This window comes from Leopardus geoffroyi, chromosome D1, assembly GCF_018350155.1.
Source record: "Leopardus geoffroyi isolate Oge1 chromosome D1, O.geoffroyi_Oge1_pat1.0, whole genome shotgun sequence".
Taxonomy (NCBI): Eukaryota; Metazoa; Chordata; class Mammalia; order Carnivora; family Felidae; genus Leopardus; species Leopardus geoffroyi.
In genome coordinates, this window is record NC_059329.1 from 82,896,650 (window position 1) to 82,918,333 (window position 21,684).

Below are 21,684 nucleotides of genomic sequence, written 5' to 3' on the forward strand. Positions count from 1 at the left end.
TTTCAGAGTTTTCTAAGTGGATAAGTAGAGGAAAGGCATTCTAGCTAGAGAGAACTATTTGTAGAAAGGCAAAAAGGCAAGAGAAGGCAACATTTGTTCAGGGAGGCAAAAGTTCAGAACATGAAGGAATGTCTAAGGAATGCTAATAACATAGGAACTTTATCCTGTTGGAGATTGGAAACATTGGTCATTTCCTCTTTCTCATTACCTTCAGGTTGGTGTGGAATCTGAAGTTAAAACTCATTCGGGGGTAGAGATGGAAAGATGGACAGTTGGGTTTGATGAGATAAGGTTTTCATTTGAAATGTTCACCAGCAGAAAGAAGAGACTAGAAAGAGGTAGGTACTAGATATGGAGATTGAATATATCACACAAGTGATATTTAAACCCTTGAGAGTAGATATGATTGTTAAGGCAGATAAAAGAGGTTCTTGGATAACACATTGAATATCAAAGCTGTAAAAGAATTTGGGAGATAGAAAAAGAAAGGGTTAGAGAAGTTGGTAGGTATGTAAAGTAAGTTGGAATGAATGGCTACCTAGTCTAATCTGCTTCATTACTTTTGGCCCATTGGCCCGGGGTTTGAAGGAAAAGGTTGTTTTCTGGCTCTGTGAACAGCTCAAGTGAAAGGCAAAAATGATTTATAACATCTTTAATACCTGGACTATTTTCTTCTTTATATTTAGGATTAACTCTTCCCTTGCTATAATTAATAGCATTTCATCCAAATTCCAAAACACCCACTTGCAATATATGCATTATTTAATCTAGAAACTTAAATTTTAAAAAATGACTTTATTTAAAAGCTTTACATTGCTATTGCTTTATGTAGAATAAACTTTACCACATAGATCCAGTTAATCAAACTAATACTGTATCACTACTAATCTTGACAGATTTATTTACAAAAAGGAATTCCAAAGAAATTGCCCAGTTTAAATTATTTTTTAATATTTATTTTTGAGAGAGAGAGAGAGAGAGAGAGGGAGAGAGAGAGAGAGAGCGCACGAGCAGGGGAGGGGCAGAGAGAGAGGGACACACAGAATCCGAAACAGGCTTCAGGCTGCAAGCTGTCAGCCCAGAGCCCGACCCAGGGCTCGAACTCTGAAAGGAGAGATCATGACCTGGGCCAAAGTTTGATGCTTAACGACTGAGTCACCCAGGTGCCCTCTGTTTTGAATTGCCAGCTTTGAACTAGAGGTTACCCATCTCTGGTCCATTATTTGAATTTTGTTGTATTTCTTTCCATGTGTTTATAGCTTCAATGCTTTGGGCTAATATTCAACCTATTAGTTGACTTATTACCTTTCAAAGACTTAATTTCCATGTAAATTAAGTAACAGAACACCTTAAGTTGTGAATTTTAATTTTGTCTTTTTGGACCTACTTGATGAATTATATATAATGTTCATACCTAATGGAGAAAAGAAAGGATCTTCCTGCATATGAGTTTCCATTAAATGATCTGTAGGCATTGTTTTTTTTTTTTTTTTTTTTTTTCTTTTTTTGAGAGAGAGAGCATGCATGCACCTGGGAGAGAGAGAATCTTAAGCAGACTCCATGCCTAGGGCGGAGCCCCACTGAGGCTCGGTCTCAGGATAGTGAGATCCCAACCTCAGCTGAAATCAAGAGTTGGACTCTTAACTGACTGAGCCACCCAGGCGTTTTCTTATGGCAACTGTTTTAATCGAGGTATAAACCTCTCTTCCATATTTATATGTTGATGGTATTGTATAGATTTGGTAAAAAAAACAAAAGGAAAATAAGTAAATAAATTTAAGAGCAGAAAACTAACTAGGAATAATAGTCTACTCTCAAAATGAATGAATGTTGCTAAAAGGTACACTATATACCACACTTATAGTCAATGAGAACATTTAAAATAAGAATAATTTAGCTTACATATACATAATGTTCCAAATTGAAAAGTAGAGTTTGTATGATGTTTTAAGAGAGGCATTCAGGGTGTATGTTTTTTGTAAATTTGTTGTCATTTGCTGAAAATTAACATGAATGTGTATGCTTGCTATAAACATTTTCAAGATGCTTAAAAATCAGACACGTTATTTTGTATAGTTTTTCCTCAGATAATATTACTGCTAGAGATAGAAACTTAATTGTTGTTGTTTTGCAATGGACATTTTATATGAATCTTTGGGGTTTTGTTTTTTCATGTTTTGTGTAAAAGTTCAAAACGGAGCAGAAATTACGCATTCACTGTTTTTCTTTTTACTAAAATCAGGGATATATGATTTCCTGTAAGAATGTGAATGGGGAAACTAAATTCTTTCAAATGAGTTTCCTGATCAGATTTTATAGGTAAGGCTTTATTATTTAATTATATTAGATGACTTGGGGATGTGTTGACCATCAACCAAAGTTTTTAGACTGTAATTTAAAGTAGCACTGATGGTGTTTTAGGAGAGTACAAAAACATTAAATTGACAAAATGCATCAATTAGTCTTTGATGGTTTTGCTTTTTGTTATGTTAATTTATTCTCATGACTCAGAAATGAGAGCTCTTTTAGATTCTATTCATTTACACTGCAGGTCAGTGGACTTTAGATCAACATGTCTGTGAATAGATATTTGTGGTTATCTTGAACATTTGAAATTGTTTAGATTTCCCCCCAGTTTTCATAACATTTTATTATATTGATTTTGTTAGATTGCAGAAGAAAGGCATACTCATATACTTTGATATTCATTTTTGTACTTTTTTCTTTCTAATCTAATGATGGGGAAAATGTTCAAGTTATATCAAATTACTTATGGATCTTTTTATATGCTCAAAAATTTTTTTAAAAAATTCAGTAAGTATGTATTGAATGTTTTTTATGTGTCTGGCATTGTGTTTGGAGACGTAGGGGTTATCAAAATAGTGGGTGAATAAATATTGAGGGGATAGTCAAAACTAAGAAGATTTTATCCTTTAACTGAAGGCCCTTATTTTGTGTTTGTGGGATGATCATCTAAATCTAGAGTTGGTGGAGAAAGAGCCCAGGTATGAAATAGCTTGGGTCTTCATGGGGGAAAGGGGTGGGTTTTCTCTTACTTAAGGAGCAGTCACATGTTAGGGGTGGTATGTGTGGGGATGGATTTAAATTTCTCTCAGGGTTTATAATTCAACCTGTGAGAATAATCCATATGTAGATGACCATAATAGTAACACTAGTTGAAAAGGTAAGTGTTATAACGAAGGTGTATTATTCAAATTAGAGGAGGGAGCAATTATATTAAATAGAGATCTTTAGAAAATACACTATGGAAAAGGTGGCATTTGATAAAGGCTTGGAAAGATGCTTATGCTTTTGGAGACTTGAATATTTCATTGTTTAATGGAAGCTTACAGAACTCATGAGGTGTAATGGAAATTATCACCTAACTTCCAGTACATGTATTGCTCCTAAGTAATGATATGACTTTGGAAATGTCACTTGATTCTCTAAACCTCAATTCCTAATATGGAAAAGGAAGATTTTGGAACTATATTCCTCTTTAAGGGTTCTTTTAAACTGTAACAGATTATTTGTAATTATCAGAGTTGACTTTATAAATGGACTGGATATCTTCTGTTTACCTTTTCAGAACTACTCTCTACCTCTGTCTACACTATTTGTGTCCTGGGAGACTGACCTTCCCCAGCCAAATCATCTGGCTTCCCTGCCCTGTGGCTTCTGGTTGGATTACACAAATGGGAGTCACCAGCTGGAGATCAGAGAGTGAGGTGAAAGTGGAGTCAGGGTAGTTACTCCCCTGGTGCCCTCCCTTGTGTTGCCTTGAATTGGCTGCTTTCCTCTCCCAAAAGCTATACCTCCTGTCAGGAGGCCCTCTCTATATAATTACCCCTTTTTAGATTCTGGTAATTACTTACTCCTCTTGCCCTTCAGGCTTAGGGATGGTATTATCTCTTGTTGCCAGATCCCCAGGAACTGTGCACTATCCCCTGTTCTCTATCCCCTAGACTCTGTCCATGTTTTTGAAGTAGACCCTTAGTTAAGCTATCATTCTCAAATTACCAAGTTTGAGCATGCCACTTTTTTTTTTTTTTTTTTTTTTTTTTTTGCCAGAACTGACTGAATACTTTCTGTTCTCTTGGAATGATGTCCCACCAATCTCTATATCTTAAAGATTTATTGCCATTACGTGTTATCAAGAGTCTCTATAAAATGAAAATATTCTGGGAGGAACTACATGTTAAGTTGTCTGGCTATTATGTTAATTGTCAGTAGCTATGATTGGATTGTATGCTACCTGTTTAAGAGATATGTGTGTGTACTCTTCTGTGTGTGCCCCTTTTCTTTGCATTCAGTGAGAACTGAACAGTTTTATTTAAGTCATCTTCCTGGAAGAAAATATCATTAGACTAATTGGATCAAGGTGTGTGGAGTCTTTTCTTGTACCAGTGAGGAGGAGTCTTTGAAGAGTATAAGTCCAGGGCACCTGGGTGGCTCATTCAGTTAAGTGTCTGACTCTTGATATTGGCTCAGGTCATGATCTTGGCAGTCATGAGATCAAGCCCCATGTCATGCTTTGGGCTGACAGTGCAGAACCTGCTTGGGGTTCTCTCACTCCTTCTTTCTCTCTCCCCTCCCCTGCTCACTCGTGTGCGTGTATATTCTCTCTCTCTCAAAATAAATAGACTTAAAAAAAAAAAAAGAGTATAAGTCAAGGAGTCACCTGGTTAAATTTCCATTTTTTTTTTTCAACGTTTATTTATTTTTGGGACAGAGAGAGACAGAGCATGAACGGGGGAGGGGCAGAGAGAGAGGGAGACACAGAATCGGAAACAGGCTCCGGGCTCCGAGCCATCAGCCCAGAGCCCGACGCGGGGCTCGAACTCACGGACCGCGAGATCATGACCTGGCTGAAGTCGGACGCTTAACCGACTGCGCCACCCAGGTGCCCCTGAATTTCCATTTTTTATGGGCTCCTCAGATGTCTATATGTTGGGTGAATTTGTAGGTAAGGAGGCTGATGTTTTATATTAGATAAACGATTGTAAGTATCTGAAGAAGAACAGTAGTAATCAGTGTGTTGAAGGAAGGAGTTGAAAAATGAGTGGTTGTGGCAGTGGACTGGATGAAAGGGGAAAAAGCTTTACATCATTTTTATCTTTTTTGTGTGAGTAATCAGATGGAGGATGGTGACATGATACGGAGAATAATGGAGGAAGATGAGGTTTGGGGGAGAGATGATGAATTAATTTTTTATTTGTGTATTTGAGGTGCCTAAGGGACATCTAGGTTCTCCTGTTATAGAAGGCAGTTGATTGGAATAGTCCGAAGCAAGGAGGAGTAGACCAGATGAGAAATAATAACCTAAGGAGTCATCAGCAAACCATTATTAAAACCAAAAAGGGAATGAGATCACTCAATAATTGTGTGTAAAAAAGAATGTGCACCAAAGATCGGAAGCTGGAGAAAACTAATGTAATATGAATTTGGTAGAAGAAGTTGACCTGAGGAATGAGAAAGAAAGAATGGTTGAAGGGGTATGCAGAGAACCAGGAGACTCTGGTAGCCTGGAAGCCAAAGAAACTGAGCTTTAAAACACAGGACCATCAACAATGGCAAATGCACCCAAATTTCAGAAAGGTAGAGGCTGAAAAATAGTGTTTGGAGTTGACAGTTAAATGATTACTGTAGGGAAACAGCGGTTTCAATGGAGTAATTGCTCATTAGATATTAGATTTCTATATGGAAGGGACAGAAAGAGCAAGTGTAAACTGATATGAAAAAAAATTGAGGTGAGTAAAGGAGAGAATATGGATGGAAATATGTCAAGACAAGGTTTTATGTATGTGTGTATGTTCGTATGTATGTGGGTGAGTAGGATGGTAGGTAGATAGGTAGAAATAGATATTGATTTACTTTTATGAGAATGGGGTAGGGCAGAATGAAATTTTGGAGATACAGGAGAGGGGATGTCTGATAAAAGCCAGAGAGTCTTGGTTCAAGAACACAGGTACTAGACTGGCCTTAGGTAGAGGAGAGTCACTGCACCCTTTGGGACTTGAAGTAAGGATAAGGATGATTAAAGATAAATTTGTAGGTAAGGAGTCAGAAACATTGAGAGGAATCGAGTCTGAGTCCCTTTACTTTCATGATAAGGTCAAAGACAATGTTGTCTGTAAATCTGAGGGTTCTTTGAAGAAATTATTAAAGTAGGGGTTTTACGAGGTTGTTAAAAATTTGGGGCGCCTGGGTGGCGCAGTCGGTTAAGCGTCCGACTTCAGCCAGGTCACAATCTTGCGGTCCGTGAGTTCGAGCCCCGCGTCGGGCTCTGGGCTGATGGCTCGGAGCCTGGAGCCTGTTTCCGATTCTGTGTCTCCCTCTCTCTCTGCCCCTCCCCCGTTCATGCTCTGTCTCTCTCTGTCCCAAAAATAAATAAACGTTGAAAAAAAAAAACTAAAAAAAAAAAATTTGGAGTAGTCACTGAGAAATGCAGTGTGGTTAAGAGCTTGAGCTCTAGAATTCTGCTACTGATTAGCTGTGTGACCACAGGAAGGGTACACTATCTTTCTGTGCCTCAATTTTCATGGAGAAATGGAGATAACTATAGTTCCTGCCTCACTGGAATATTGTGACAGTTAATAAATGTTTACCTTCTAAAGTGTGTCTGGTACTTCGCAAATACTCTATAAATTATAGTTCTGATTGTTATACTTGAAACGTGAGGGATGAAGCAGTGAATAAGTGGTATGGAGAGGGAAAGAGAACAAGAATATATGTGGTAGTGTCCATGCAAGAGCTGGAGTAGTTGTGGATAAAGAATAGGTTATTTGAATTAAAAATTTTAGTTAGAACATGTTGAATTGATGAGAAGGTCTGGTAACTGACTGTGAGAGGTAAAGGTCACTGGATTTGAGATGGACATATTGTCAAAGTATTAAGAGTTTTGTACTTACAGACAGAATGATTGATGCAACCTCTGCAGACTGACAAAGGGGTGTGGTATTGACTGTTGACCACTTAAATATGACAAGTGGCATTGCTAAACGTGAATTGATTTTCTGGAATGGAAAGCTATTCTTGGTAAAGTTTCTCTTAATTTACCTAATAGCTGCATTCTTGGAAAATTTACTGTATATTAAGTTCTTATAAAAAGTACTGTGTGATATGTAAATTTAAATTTGGTTTCTGGCATAATTGTCCTCCCCTTTCCCCCACCCCCTTTGTGAACTGTATGTCCTATAGAATTTGGGTTCTTTTTCAGCACTGTGCTGTCTATTGCAGGACATCCAGCATTCCTGTACCTCATCCATTGATAGCTAGCGGTGTCCTCTAATGTTTTGTACAGCCTAAGCACATTTTCAAAATGCTCCTGTTGAGCATTACAGGGAATTAGGGGAGAGAAGGCACAGAGTAGCATGCGGATTGGATCCCAGGAAAAGGATCCTGTTTTGCACAGTGACCTAATATTATAGAGATATGAGGCAGGGAATTACCTGGTAACAAAGTTCCAGGTAGAATCCTGATACAAAGTTGAAATGGTGCAAAGTGGTAAAGTTTTCTTACCATCTTAGCCTCTTGTCCTCATTAATTCCTTCCTCCAAGCCACCCCCAGCCCAGTTGCAGCTGGTAGCCAACCTATGTTAACACTTCATGGCCCGGTGCAGTAAGAATTCTTGACTGGATTTGGTGAAGAGTATAGTTTCAGCATAATTTCACTTTTAACTACATTAGCATTTTACTTCCTTTCTGCTAACTTCCAAGCTTTCCTTTTCTGTATGAAGACTGGTATAAATGCCTTATCATTCCCATTTAAATGTTTATTCTCATTTTTTCCTTGCCATCAGTAAATGTGTTGCATAAAATTGTAATCATTGAATTTCTGTGTTTGCTTGTGAACGTAACCCAATGCATTAAAATGCAGTAGAATTATTTGTTTCATCTTTTGCTCAAAATGATAAACCTTTCATAGCGTCACCTTTGTCCAATGTCAACAGGTTTTGTTATTTTGGAAGAATCATCTCATTTGCAGCAGGTTGCTTCTGGTGATCTTAATCAAAAGTATTGCTTTTGAAAGAGTAAAGTTTGGTCAAGTTGTGCCATTCAGATATTGTGCTTTTTAAAAATTAGGTGACTTTTCTTGTTGGGATGAGCACTAGGTGTTATATATAAGTAATGAATCATGGGAATCTGCATGTGAAGCCAAGAGCACACTGTATACACTGTATGTTACATAACTTGACAATAAATTATATTAAAAAATAAAAATAAATAAAATTAGGTTACTTTTGAAATATGGAACAATAGTTTCCATTTAAAATTTTTTTTTAAATGTTTATTTATTTTTGAGAGAGAGGGAGAGAGAGACAGAGTGCGAGCAGGAGTGGGTCAGAGCGAAAGGGAGACACAGAATCTGAAGCAGGCTTCAGGCTCTGAGCTGTCAGCACAGAGCCCAACGTGGGGCTCGAACTCTTGTACCTCAAGGTCATGACCAGAGCCAAAGTCCAATGTTTAACCGACTGAGCCACCCAGGCGCCCCAATAGTTTCCATTTTAAATAAAAATTTAGGATGATAAAAAAATGATTAGTCAGGGATAAATGAGGTTTGATGAGGTTTTTATAGCTTCCCTTGGGAAGTAAAACCCCATCCTTAATAGTGAAGATTCGTTGTAGTTCCTTAAGTATACATGCTTTGTGCAATATACCTACTTTCAGTCTGTTTCCTGGGAGAAATGTCCATGCCAAGAAAATCATTGTGATTGGCATTAATTGTTATGCCTCTTGGGTTTCCCTGCAGATTAGCCAGAGTTGTAAAAATGGAACCTTTTTTTTTTTTCCCCATATAAAGGTCAGAGCAACAAATATGATCTTGAAATGAAGCACTAGTATGGTCGCCTAGCACTGTGTAATTACATCACAATTATATGCATGGGTGGCATCTCTTTATTCAGTTACATTTCTTCTGTATTAAAATATATATCATTTTTATGTGAGAAAAAATAGATCTTTCATAAATCCAATTTGTTCTTGTCCCTTAACCTTAATACATTAGTCTGTGTTTTAAACTGGTAGAAATAATTTGTTCTTACTGTCTTACTCTTTTTATCATGGCCCCTTAATAATCTTGAAAATGAGTCTATTAAATCAATTAAATTAATTTCAGCTGCTTTTAAGTTCATTCTGTGGGGGTTTTCCCCTATGAGTTTTTCGTAAACTATACTTGAGCTTATATTTACCATAAATGAGTTTTTCAGTCATCTATTCTTTGAAATTCACTTTGGTGTGGCATGTGGTATATTAGAGAATTACTTCTTCATCTTTGATACATGGTGTATAGTGTTTTGTTTGTTTGCTTGTTTGTTGTTTTTGCCACCAGTGACAAATTCCTGAAAAGTTCTATGAAAATCAAATTTCAGAAACTTCCATTTACTTACTGTATATTATAATCTTAGCAAGTTTTATTTGAATAAAATATTGAATTAATACTGATTCCAAAAATCAGCAAGAGTTGGTAAGATTAAAGGGAAGATATATTTTTTAACTTTCACTTTTCATTTCCTCAGATTTGGAAGTCTATAGACCTATTGGAATAATGATGCATAAGGAAATTAATTGCAACTTCGAAAATAAAAAGTTTTAATATTTGTTAAAACCTATCATGTCATGAAGAAAAAATCCTGAGAATATTGCTTAAGAGTAATCTGATTTAAGAAAAAGATTAAAGATCTTAGGATATGTAGTTTTGTAAGTTTTTTTTCCTCCAAATATTGATATTGATTTTAGGGGAGCCTGCCTGGCTCAGTTGATAGAACATGCAACTTTCGATCTCAGTGTCCTGAGTTCGAGGCCACACTGGGCGTAGAGCTCACTAATAAAAATTATTTTAAAAATGTCTTGAGGCACCTGGATGGCTCAGTCTGTTAAGTGTCCAACTTCAGCTCAGGTCATCATCTCACAGTTCGTGAGTTCGAGCCCCGCTATCGGGCTCCATGCTGACAGCTCAGAGCCTGGAGCCTGCTTCAGATTCTCTGTCTCCCTCTCTCTCTCTGACCCTCCCCTTCTCACACTCTGTCTCTTTTTCTCAAAAATAGATAAGCATTAAAAAAAAATGTCTCTTAGAGTAGTTGGGCTAGGTAGTGGTTGAAGTGCGGGAGGCAGATGTAGAGTGCTTTAAAGAGGATGTTTTTGGAACGTGGCAAGAAATAGGTTACCTTGGGGGTGGGAGCTGTGACTCAGATTAAGCACAGACTTCAAGGTAATTTCAGGTTTACTATAGTCACTTGAGTTTAGGACCTGGAGTTTAATCTCTTGGGGAACATTACAAAAAATCAGTTAACACACTGTGATATTCAGTGTACAGATGGCTGCTGTTGATCTTCACCTCCTGGTGTTCACAGTCTTTGGAGTTCCTTCCCACAGTGAGTTGGGTTGACCTGTGTAACTAGTAAGATATTACAGATATGCTGGTGGGTGACATCTGAGGCTAAGTCAGAAAAGAAATTGTGTAAGGGTGTCTGGGTGGCTCAGTCTGTTGAGCGTCCCACTCTTGGTTTTGGCTCAGGTCATGATCTCATGGTTCCTGAGTTCCAGCCCCAGTGGGCTCTGTGCTGACAGTGAGGAGCCTGCTTGAGATTCTTCCTCTTTCTCTGCCCCTCCCTCGCTTGCACTCTCTGTCTCTCTTAAAAATAAATAAAATTTAATAAAAAATTTTTAAAAAAGAAAGAAATTGTGGGTTCTTCCTTTCTGTCTCTTGGATTGCTTGCTTGCTCTGGGAAGCCAGTTACCATACTATTAGGATGCTTAAGCAACCCATGGAGAGGCCTGCATAGGGTGGGATTGAAGCCTCTTAACAGCCAGCACAGGTAAGTCAGCCATCTTGGAAGCTGATCCTCTAGGCTCAGACAAGCCTTCAAATGAATGTAGTCCTGGCTGACACTGCAACCTTGTGAGAGACCCCCAAGCCAGAATCACCTGGTTAAACTGTTCTGTATCCCTAACCCATAGAAACTGTGAGATAAGAAATATTTATTGTTTTAAGCCCCTAAGTTTAGGGTAACCTGTTACACAGCACATTAATACGCTGCACAGTAATGCAGAAATAATACACACAAATAAAAGAGTTTCAATTGTGACAAATGTCATCAAGGAAAGGTATGTACTGCTGTGAGAATGGCTAACAGACTTTTGACTTAGTATGGGGGTTTGAGAAGGGCTCGTGAGTTTAGATCTAAAGAACAGGGAAGAGCATTCCTGACAGGAAGCATCATATGAAATTCTGTTGTGGGAAAAGGAGAGTACTTTTGAGAAACCTGGAGAAGACCAGTGTGGCTAAGGGTAGACAGCAGAGAAGAGATGGAAAGAAAGGAAGGTATACCAGAAGATGCCAGGCGTGGGGCCATGTTAGGGATTTTGGTCTTTATTTTAAAAAGCAGTGGGAATCTACTACAAAGTTTTTATCAGGGGTTGTGGGGTAACTGGATTAGATGTGTTTTGTAAAGAGCATTCAGACTGCCTTGTGGAGAATAGATTAGAAGTGGTAGGCTGGCAAAGGGTTGTACAAAGGTGGATGAGAGGAGACAGTGGGAAAGCAACTGAATTCATCTAAAGAGGTGATAGTTTGGGCTAATGTGGTGGCAGTTTAGATGGAGAGAGGTGGGCAGATCTGGGAGGTTTTCTATTTAAAATAAACAGAATGTTGTGAGGAGTTAGATATGAGAGGTGAAGAGAAAGGCAGCTGTTAATGAAGGTGTTTGGCCTTGTTACTGTATGGATAAAGACTCAATTTTTTAAAGGAAGAAAGATCTTGTATTTCTTTTTGGATATGTTTTTAGGTGCTTTTCAAACAGCCAAAATGGAGTTTCCAGAACTAGTTAGATACATTGTTCAGAAGCTCAGTGGAGAGTTATGAACATGAGACCAAAGTTTGTCACATTTATTTCTTAAGTCATAACCTGTGTGATGCAGTCCTTGAAGAGTGTTGTGGTCAAAAGAACACAGTCCAGCAAAACAGTTACTGCAAAATAATGCAGATCCTTTGTGCATTTCTTAAAACTGTGAATGGGACTCCTAATTCTCAGCAGTACTTTGTGTTAATGCTCTTGTTCCGTTTTCCTCTTTCTTCGTCACATGCAGCTGCTCTTCCACCCCTGTTTTCAACACTCCTGAAGAAGTTGCTCCCTCCTATTCAGGCCAACTTTTATACTAACTCTTCCTTTATCTTTTGTTTTTTGCTCCTCATTGCTTAAATTGATGTAACTGTTTTGTCCTGTTTTGACAAAATAGGGCTTTCCTGGCAATGGAGGGTAGGGAAACTGGGAGCACAAAGCCAGATGTTCTTCGGATGGCTTAGGGAGAGGAAAGTCAAGGAACACTTTTGGGAACAGTGACACATTAATGATTTTCGTTACATCACTGATTTTTCAGCATGTTAAGTAAAAATTGAAGCCATAGGCTCAGATGATTTTGCCTGTCATTGAGTAAATGAAAGAGTGTCCTGATCTTAAGTAGCTCTATCATGTAATGGTTCGAGTTAGGAAGATGAGCCTAGAGAAGGACCAATCTATGTTGACTTCTGACTGTAACCTCTGAGCTGACTCCTCTGTTAGGTCTCAGCTTAGATAGTCGTTTCTTTGAAAAGCCTTTTCTAACGTTTCATTTCCAGGTTAGGTTCTTCTCCAGTTGCCACTGAACCCTTTTATTGTCCTCATCATTGCTATAATTATTTAATTGCATGTGGTCCCCAATATTCTAACCTTGGGAGGATGGAGGACAAGTTCACTATTGTATCCTCAGTAAGTACTGCCTTATCTGTTGAAAATGGGACTCCTTAAGCACTTGTTTAATTAATTTAGGCAGGTATTCTCATTGGACTCATTAGGTTTTATATGTGTATATCAACCACATTCCCTGCTTAGCTTACTGGTAAAATATATAGACTTTCTCTTTAACAAACATCATAAAATAGCTATACTCCAAGTTTTTATTGTAGGTTATGACTTTGAACTCTTTGCCACCTAATACATATAAAAAGTTGGGGGGAAATAGAATTTATGAAGGACTGCACTGTACTCAGATCATATCATTTTCACATTCTTAGAACTGGTTTTACTGAATTGTGTTATTCCATAGCTTATATCAAGGGATACTGAAAGTAACACAGCTCTGACACTCACCATTGTGATCACTTGTAAGTTTGGAGGAGAAGGTAGTTTACTGTGATTTCTTTGTGAAGACTAGTAGGAAATTTTTTTCAAGGTACAGTAAGTAGGAAGACTTATTTTGTATGACTATGGTTTGTGTGTGTGTGTGTGTGTGTGTGTGTGTGTGTGTGTGTGTGTTTAATTTTCTGTGGATATGGCAAATGATGCATCTGCTTATGTTTCTCTCTTTATAGTGGTTTCTGGGATACTCAGGTAAATTTTGTAGCTGCCTTTATCAGAGGACATAAACATTCTTTGTTCTGTGTTTTGACTAATAGTCTTACTACTGATTTTAATTATACTTTTTAATTTCTTCTGTCTTTGTTGCCACCTTCCTCCCCTTCCTATCTCCATTTCATTGCTTTTTTACTTTCTGTGCTGATTTCTCTCTGTAAGTCATTTTAAATTTTCTTTGAATCACAAGGCATTAAAAATTACATGTAGACATGGATCTCCTATTGGCAGTTCGTTTGGGAACTGACTTGGTGTTAACTTTGGCTTCTCTCACTGGATTCTCTAGGCTCTCCAGGATATTGAGACTGGCTGGGGCCTGTGGAACACCCCCTCTCTTAGACTCTATTTTGTGAATACAGGGTCTTCTTTGTCTACCCTGCAGGCAATAGTCTTTCATTCTTTTTTTCTCTGGTCCTCTACCCACTCTCCCAACCCCAAAGCAATTTTTAAGTATTTTAAAAATAGTTACCTATATTATAACTCTATGATCTAATAAAACCTTTGAATTAGGTAGAAGTAAATTTTATACTAAAAGCAAGGAAAGCTAATTACTTGCCTTCTTTTTTATATTATGTTTTGTAATTTTTTTGAAGAACGATTTAACTCATTTATATTAATTCTAGAAAGGTCAGTAATCTTGGATCACACTAAGAATAAACTAAATCTGAAAAAAATATAAGAAAGTTCCCATAGGCTAAATGTATTTTAATGTTTCTAGGCTTTTGTTCATATCTAAATTTTATATCCATTGCTATTTACAAAGAGTTAGGAAATATGGGATATGTACATATATATAAATATAAATATATATATATAAATATGATGAATTGGTGCATTTCATTAAACACTTTAATATGAGTTATTAATATCCTCTATATTGTTTAGAAAGCAACTAGCATTCCTTATGGATATATTTGCAAAACTGATTTTAAAGTAATATATTTTCATTGTTTTGCTAACAAATCAAACTTTTCAAGCTATTTTTGACTATTAAACCTTTCTGAAAAGTTGTTCCATATCCTTCCGGTCATCTAAATTTATCACAGGCCTTTAACTAAGAAGGTTGGTGAACCTTCTTTCCTTTTGATCTTGCATCCTGGCGGGTGCTTGGATATTTCTTCTGTAAGAAAAGTTTTGGTGGATGAGTCAGTGCACTGAGTCATAGGCAGCATGAAGCCTCTAGTGTTCTATACGAACTAATTGGAAACAGTTTCAAAATTAATTAAGGCACAGTTGTCAGCTCAGTGTTACTGATTGACATCCCACCAAAGTATTTTGTCTTTTGGCAACTTGCTTAATTGTTCTTTGGTATTTAGGTTTTTGTTTTGCTTTATGTATTTTTTTTTTTAATCTGTTGAATAGACCTATAGTTACCATGTTGATTTTTTTTTAAGCTCTCTTATGAACCTTGTGTCATTTGTGTTTAATTTCTCCCTTGCTTGATGCCTTTTTTCCTTTAAAAATTATTCAATACAGTTCCTGTTCTTTCTGGCTTGCTAATTTATCAGGTCACGAGAGAAGTCTTTTATGCTCCACAGAAACTAGTTTATACAATAATAGTATATTGATTTATCAAATAAGAGCCCCTTCTCCAATGAAACACCATGTGTTTAATTTAACAAATACAAATTAAATGGCTTATATAGATTTCTTTACATTGCATTAATTTGACCTTAATAAATTCATTAAAGATGACATGTTTTTGAAAGATTCTTTTTCTTTATTGTACTTAGATTTGTTGAAAGTACTTTCATTTGTATGAAGGATTTTGCAAGGGGGACATTGATTAGGTGTTCTTCATGTTTACAGAAGATTAAACAAGAAATTAAGACCAGGAAGATATTTTGGCTGAGAGGTCAAATATGTTCTGGCAAGATGATAAAACGCTAAGGTGAATTAGTAAGGGGGAAAAAGAAATAAAAGTAAGAAAACTCACATATTAAGTGCCTACTAATTTCCAGGTACTTTGCATATATTATTTCGTTAAGTGCTCTTAGCATGTCTTTAATATGGGACTTATTTACCCACAATCAAATGTGGAACTTGAAGCCCAGCAAGTTAATAACTTATTCAAAGTCCTTCACAATTCAAAGTCCTACACAATAAGGTGTATAGTAAACACCTTAGGCAATCTATGGCAGCTCTTTAGTGTGCTGTCTCATGCCAGATTCGGGCATTATGCCAAAGGAAAAAGCAAGAAAAGTATTTATTTTAGTTATACAATAGACCATCTATATGACAATAAATGGATGACACATTTTTTTAATCATTCCTCTTAACCATTACCTTTGAAATTATTTCATTGAAATTGAGAAACATTTTACGACTGATGATATGTCAGTTTAATTGGCAGCATCTTTTTTTTATAGTATGTAAGATTAATGCTGCATCTTATAATCAGTATGATGTTAGATTTGTTGGAATACAGTAGATAGTCTTTGTTCTTGTCACTCCTTAGAAATGTTTAAGAACAAAAGCAACCATTTAACCTTTTGGTTTTTCTTTCATTTTTTCCTATGTCTGCTCTAATGAGATGGTCTAAAAAATTCAATGGTCAACGAAGTTTTAGAAACATAGCATACTCTATCCTCTTGGAGATTCTCATTGCACAGTAGCATATAAGCATTTTAGAAAAAAAAAAAAAGTGAAAAGTAAAATATACTTAACTTTGTTTAACTCATTGTTGTACAAATTTATTTGACCAAAGAATCTCCTGTATTTTTTTTTTTTTTGTCTTTTTGCGCTTGAAGAACTTAATACCCTGCTTATACCTTTGGGAAATGCTGGATTACACTCTTGCCTAAGGGTATCACCACTTAAGAGTCTTACCTTAAGTGGTTAACAGGTTTTTCTTTTTCAGACTTCTTATGCAACCTCATTTTATTTTTATTTTCATGTATTAATCATACCTCATTACCAATTTCTTGTCTTTTTTTTTTTTTTTAAAGTTTCTTGAGTTGTGTCTTGGTGTACAGTTTTTCCTCATTTGCTAGCAAAATTTTTGAAGCTTATCAACTGGGTGTTTGGAGATTTGTTAAGGATTCTAAACAACCAGAGAATTCTTGGTAATGTATAAATTACAAATGTATAAATCACATTTTCTTTCATTTTATGACATCTAAAGGTCAGTAGGTTAGGGGAGACTCGTTTACATATCTTATGCTGATCTCTTCAAAGGTATGACATTTTTCATCTTCCAAGGACTTACTAAGGAGGAGTATGTTCCCTGCTATTTTTCTTACTTATCTTCTTATTTCCTGACCCTCCCCTCCACTCCCCTCCTCTCTATCCTTCCCCCTGCCCTCTGCCTAATATCTGGACTCAGTTTACTTACCAATTCTGTGTTCTGTTGGGATTATGAATTTAATCATGTAATATTTGTACACTCTCATTCCCCATTGTATATTTTAATGATCTTGCTTCTGGAGCCCTGTTCTTAGCACTTCTGTACAACAGAGCCTGCTTTTGGCTTTTTATGCTTAAGCTGAACTAACTTCTTACCAGTCTTCCTGTTGGCCAATAGATCATCATGTGTTTTCAGTCACCAAGCATTCAGGTATGCTGATTTTATTGCAGTGTTTTCCAATTTCCTCCTTTCTTACCTGTGGTACTTGTAGCTATGCTTGTGATCATTATGCCTGCTAGCAAGTACTCTTGAGTTTGAAGTATGTTTCTAAAATGGTAGTGGCCATCATGGAGTTTACATATTCATGCTTTTAAGCATCCTATGATCTCAGTGAGGAAAAACCCATTAAGTCATAAGTTACTGCATTCATAGCATATAAAGGGGACCCTGAGAAGTATAATACTGCATTAAGGGTGTAGGAAATGGGATTAGAAATGTGGACTGGTGCCAGGTTGTTTAGCAATTTTATTGCCAGAGTAGGATAGCTCTTGAGCAAGGGAATAATACACTTCATTTTTCCTATCAAGCTATGTAGTTAGCCTAAACACTTGAATTTATTTCAAGAAGCTTGATGCTTTTATTACCACCACATCTTTTTGGCTTCAGCCTGTTTTCTGATATTATGTTTTAGCCTTTTCTACTTTGAAGAACCTATGTCATAGGATTTTCTGATGATTAAATTATACATTGTTCATAAAGCATTTAACAGTTCTTGGTACATATGACAATGACAATAATAAAGTGCCAAAAAGTACTGGAATATGGGTGTAGCTGAAGTGTGTGTGGGGGGAGTTTGGGGGCAGGAGTTGAAACCACACAATCTGTTCTAGTCTAGCAAGCCTAGCTGGGTAGCGGACATACCACCCCAGGGCCATTTTTGCAGCTTGTATTTTCTAGACTAGAAATCAGGAGACCTGGGTTCTGGTCCTAGTTCTGTGTGACTTCACCAGTCACCTTCCCTTCTAGGCCACTGTACCTAAATAGATAAAATAATGGATTTGGATTAGGTAATTATTAAAAGATATTATCCCAGCTTAAAATATATGATATTTTGGGGCCAGGCAAGTAGTAGTTAAGGATGGCTTAAAGATGACAGGAGAGTTGGGCTATCTCTTTTATTTCATTATACTATTTCTGATGGATTACCCTAAACAAACTGGTAGATGACTATTCAGGATTCATCTGCTTCCAATAGAAAAATTATTTTAACTACAAGAAGGAGTTACACACACACACACACACACACACACACACACACACACACACACAGCACTGTACCAAAACAGTGCTTAAAGTGCATTTAAAATGCATTTGTGTTTTTCAAATTGAGAGTCAATACATAAAATTCTCAGACAAGAAAACATCCCTGCAGTTGGAAAGTGCTCACTGAGTTAACTGTAGAATTTAGAAAAAATAAGTTGAGTAGTATCTGATATTTTTATAGTCCTTACACATCTAAGGTAAATGTAGCCTCTTTAAATTTCAGATATACAAACTTCTGGCCTATTACTGTGCAGGATGCATCTCTTGGGCAGGCAGTCTTCAACTCCTAGCCAGATTAGGGTTGAAAAGCTCTTCTTTCCATGCCCTCCTATGTACTCCAGTTCTCCTTTGTGTCAGATGGTCAACAAAGTAGTTAGACTGGAATATTTTTAAGATACCTTCCAATTCAGTAATTTTACTATGTCAGTATATACTGATCTTTCTTCAGCTTGGCTCCTGCTTCATTGTTACTGGTTCTTTTGCCTTTTCCCTGTTACTGCTTATTTCCCTGTTCTTTCTTACTATTTCTATTTCGGCCTTGGTACTGAGGTGGATTTGTGTGAGAGAGATTATGGGAACAAAGAATTTGACCAGTATCTTATCACTAACACCTCTTCCACAAGCAAACACACAAACAAATACCTAGCATTTTGGACATGGAGAAGGAGGAGACAGTGAGATGGAAAAAGGAGAAAAGGTGAGGATATTGAGTTGGGAAGATGCATTGGGAATATCTGTACTGAATTCGAAGTGTAGATGATTTTTAAAAAATGAAAGATTCTCCCCTTACACATACATACATGCCCCTGAGGAAAAAACAAAAACCTAAACAAAACCCCCTAACGTTTATATAATTTCATTCTAAAGGATGGGATATGTTGTTCTAACTTCTGGTGATCAGCAGTTTAGGAATCCTGCCCATGAGGGTTAGAACATTAAAAACAGAAGAGAATAATTCCTATTCTCTATTCAAGAGAGTTGAGGCTTTAGCCTTACTTTTCTTATAAAGCTTTATTTATCAAAGGCATTCTCAGGAGGTAATGATAAACCCAAAGCTCCTCCAACCTGTGCTGAAATACTCCCACACTATGTTGTTGGAATAGATTTAAGCACTCTTTGTAAACCCATGCCAGAAGGTTCTTACCATTTGAAGTTTCTGCCCTCAGTTGGATTAAGAGGAGGAATTTCCCATCTGTTCAGACAGAAGAACAGTGATAAAAAAAATAGGTAATAAAAAAGATTTCCCTGTTTGAGATGTGCTTTTTGTGGATGAAAGCTTTTCATTGGAAGGGATTGTTTGTTTCCACATGACAAATATTTGGACCTGATGTTCAAAGCAAGTATTTGGACCTGAATTAAAAACAAACTTATAGCTTTCAAGATTGTACTATATAATCTACTTGTTTGGGTTGGTGATTGAATTCAAAACCCAGTAGGTATTCTTTTGCTTAATATCTCACCCACTTTAAAACACTATATCACCACCTTTTCATCTCTTAGGATGACTCAAGAACATCATAATAGGTCATTTACCTTGAATACATCTTCCACTCTGCCGTTAAATGGATCTAATGTTACCTGTGATCATATCACTTTTCAGTTTAATCGTCTATAAATTCCTGGCAAATGTACAGGTTCCTTTACCGCTAGACCCATTCTACCGCTTCAGCCTCCTCTTCTGCCACTTGCCCTACTTGCCACTCTGATCAGACCTGTGATGTTCTTTTAGGTCTTTGTTACTCTGCACATGCTTCTGTCCCTTGTTTTCTTTCGTGATGACACTTAGGCACTGTTTATTACGCTATTTTTTTTTCTTTTCTTCCAGTATGGCATTTATTACATGATTTATAATTGTCTCTTAACTTACCTGTTTCCTCTTTAAGACTGTGGATCATACCAACTCTGTATTTTCTCAACATTTAGCCAGTTAGCCCATTTGCCCCTCCTTCTGTGTCTTATAAAATTCACTCTGTTTGTTCAACAACATTTAGAATTGTAAGTAAATTTATGACTATTCTTTTTTTTCCCAAACCACTTAATTTTTTTATTTTACTTTTTTATGTTTATCCTTTATTTATTTTTTTTGAGAGACAGAGAGAGAGACAGAGTGTGAGCGGGGGAGGGGCAGAGAGAGAGGGAGACACAGAATCTGAAGCAGGCTCCAGGCTCTGAGCTGTCAGCACAGAGCCCCATGTGGGGCGGGGACCCATGAACTGTGAGATCATGACCTGAGCTGAAGTTGGACACTTAACCAACTGAGCCACCCAGGTGCCCTGATGGCTGTTCTTTAAGACCCATATATTCTAAGTTTTCCCCTGAAAACGTATCTTTAATTTCTAACTTTTACCCCAGCTATCATTGGTCCCATCCTCTTCCTTCAGATTTCAATAATCAGTTGTAATTATTTGTCTAGAGAGGGTTAACCCCTGGCATGAATGTTTGCTTTATTCATACTATGTAACATTGGTTAGTGTATCTGTATTTCTGCTTTTATTTCTTGAGACTTTTACATTTTCCTTCTATCCTCTAGGCCACACCTGTTACTTTATGCACATTCTAGATAAGTGGATTTGGGTTTAGAGAAGTGAAATGAGTAGCCCAACATCACAGAGTGGGGAAGTGATAGAATTAGTTTTACATGGCCTCAGAGCCTGTGTGTGATTTTTTGCTGCACCACCCTGCTTGTTCCTTTCTGGTTCATTAACATTATGCCTAAGCTGCTCTGTACAGTCATCTTGTAACCTTAGCTTTCTTGATTCATTTCTCATTTCCAAATGGATGATAGGGAAGGAAGTGGGACTCAGGATACAAAAAAATTTCTTTCCAGTCAGTTTTGATGAAAGAGATTTGTTTATATACTGTAAATATATAAACAGTGTAGCCAAATGGTGGTCCCATCACATTCTTTTTATAGTTTGACAGTTCACAGAGAGCAAAAAGGAAAAAGGTTATGAAACCTCCATAGCCTTTAGTGATGTTTTTTAATTTTGAAAAATAATCTTTTAAAAGAAATATTCTAATGTGTGATTTATACAGTTGGGCTTGGCTACATGGAGAAGGGATGGGGGGAGGTGGAAGGAGGTGGAAGGAGAGAGACAGAGAGGGAGAGAGATCTGAGCCCAGGAAAATATTAGTCTGTTGGTTGCTTGTAATAATTAAAGAATTAGAAAACTTCATTTTCCTGTTATCTCAAAATTTTGTCTTGGTGACCCAGGCTACTGAGTGGGCAAAAGAGTGTGCTCAGAACATGATGGAACTGGCATTTAGAAAATCCAACAGATAAAATATTACACCCACTGACTCATGAAACAGAAACAATTAAGGTCCCAATTTAGAATGATTCTGGACACAGACTCTAATCGTTAAGCTCGTTTAACAAACATCCATGTGGTAGAGTTGGAAGCATGAGCTAAGTGCAGAAATTAGTTGTGCTGGGAAAAGTTATAGTTTAAAATTTGAGCCTCGGTTAATCTCCATAAATTGACTCATTTGCCTTTTAATATAAATATCTATTATGAGTTGAAATAATGGAGTTGTTTGAATTTTCAAACTAGGGTTCTTATCTGATGTTTCTATTATTAATTCTTTTATCCATAACTCATAAGTGCAAAGTTTATCTTAATTTCA

At 36.8% G+C, this 21,684-nt stretch overlaps 1 protein-coding gene across 7 annotated transcripts in view; it reads left to right on the forward strand.

Moving 5' to 3' along the window:
- The window catches only part of METTL15 (methyltransferase like 15), a 212,421-nt gene that overhangs the window by 22,287 nt on the left and 168,450 nt on the right, over positions 1–21,684 (forward strand). For 3 of the 7 annotated variants that reach the window (XM_045484835.1, XM_045484829.1, XM_045484831.1), the window contains exons 3-4: positions 2,243–2,319; positions 3,590–3,728. The exons of 2 other annotated variants lie outside the window; for them this stretch is intronic. In XM_045484835.1, the coding sequence (XP_045340791.1) occupies positions 2,243–2,319; positions 3,590–3,728 (216 nt within the window). Of the gene's footprint in view, positions 1–214; positions 339–2,242; positions 2,320–3,589; positions 3,729–21,684 lie in introns of all 7 variants that reach the window. 2 more of the 7 variants (XM_045484832.1, XM_045484833.1) reach the window with 2 other exon arrangements.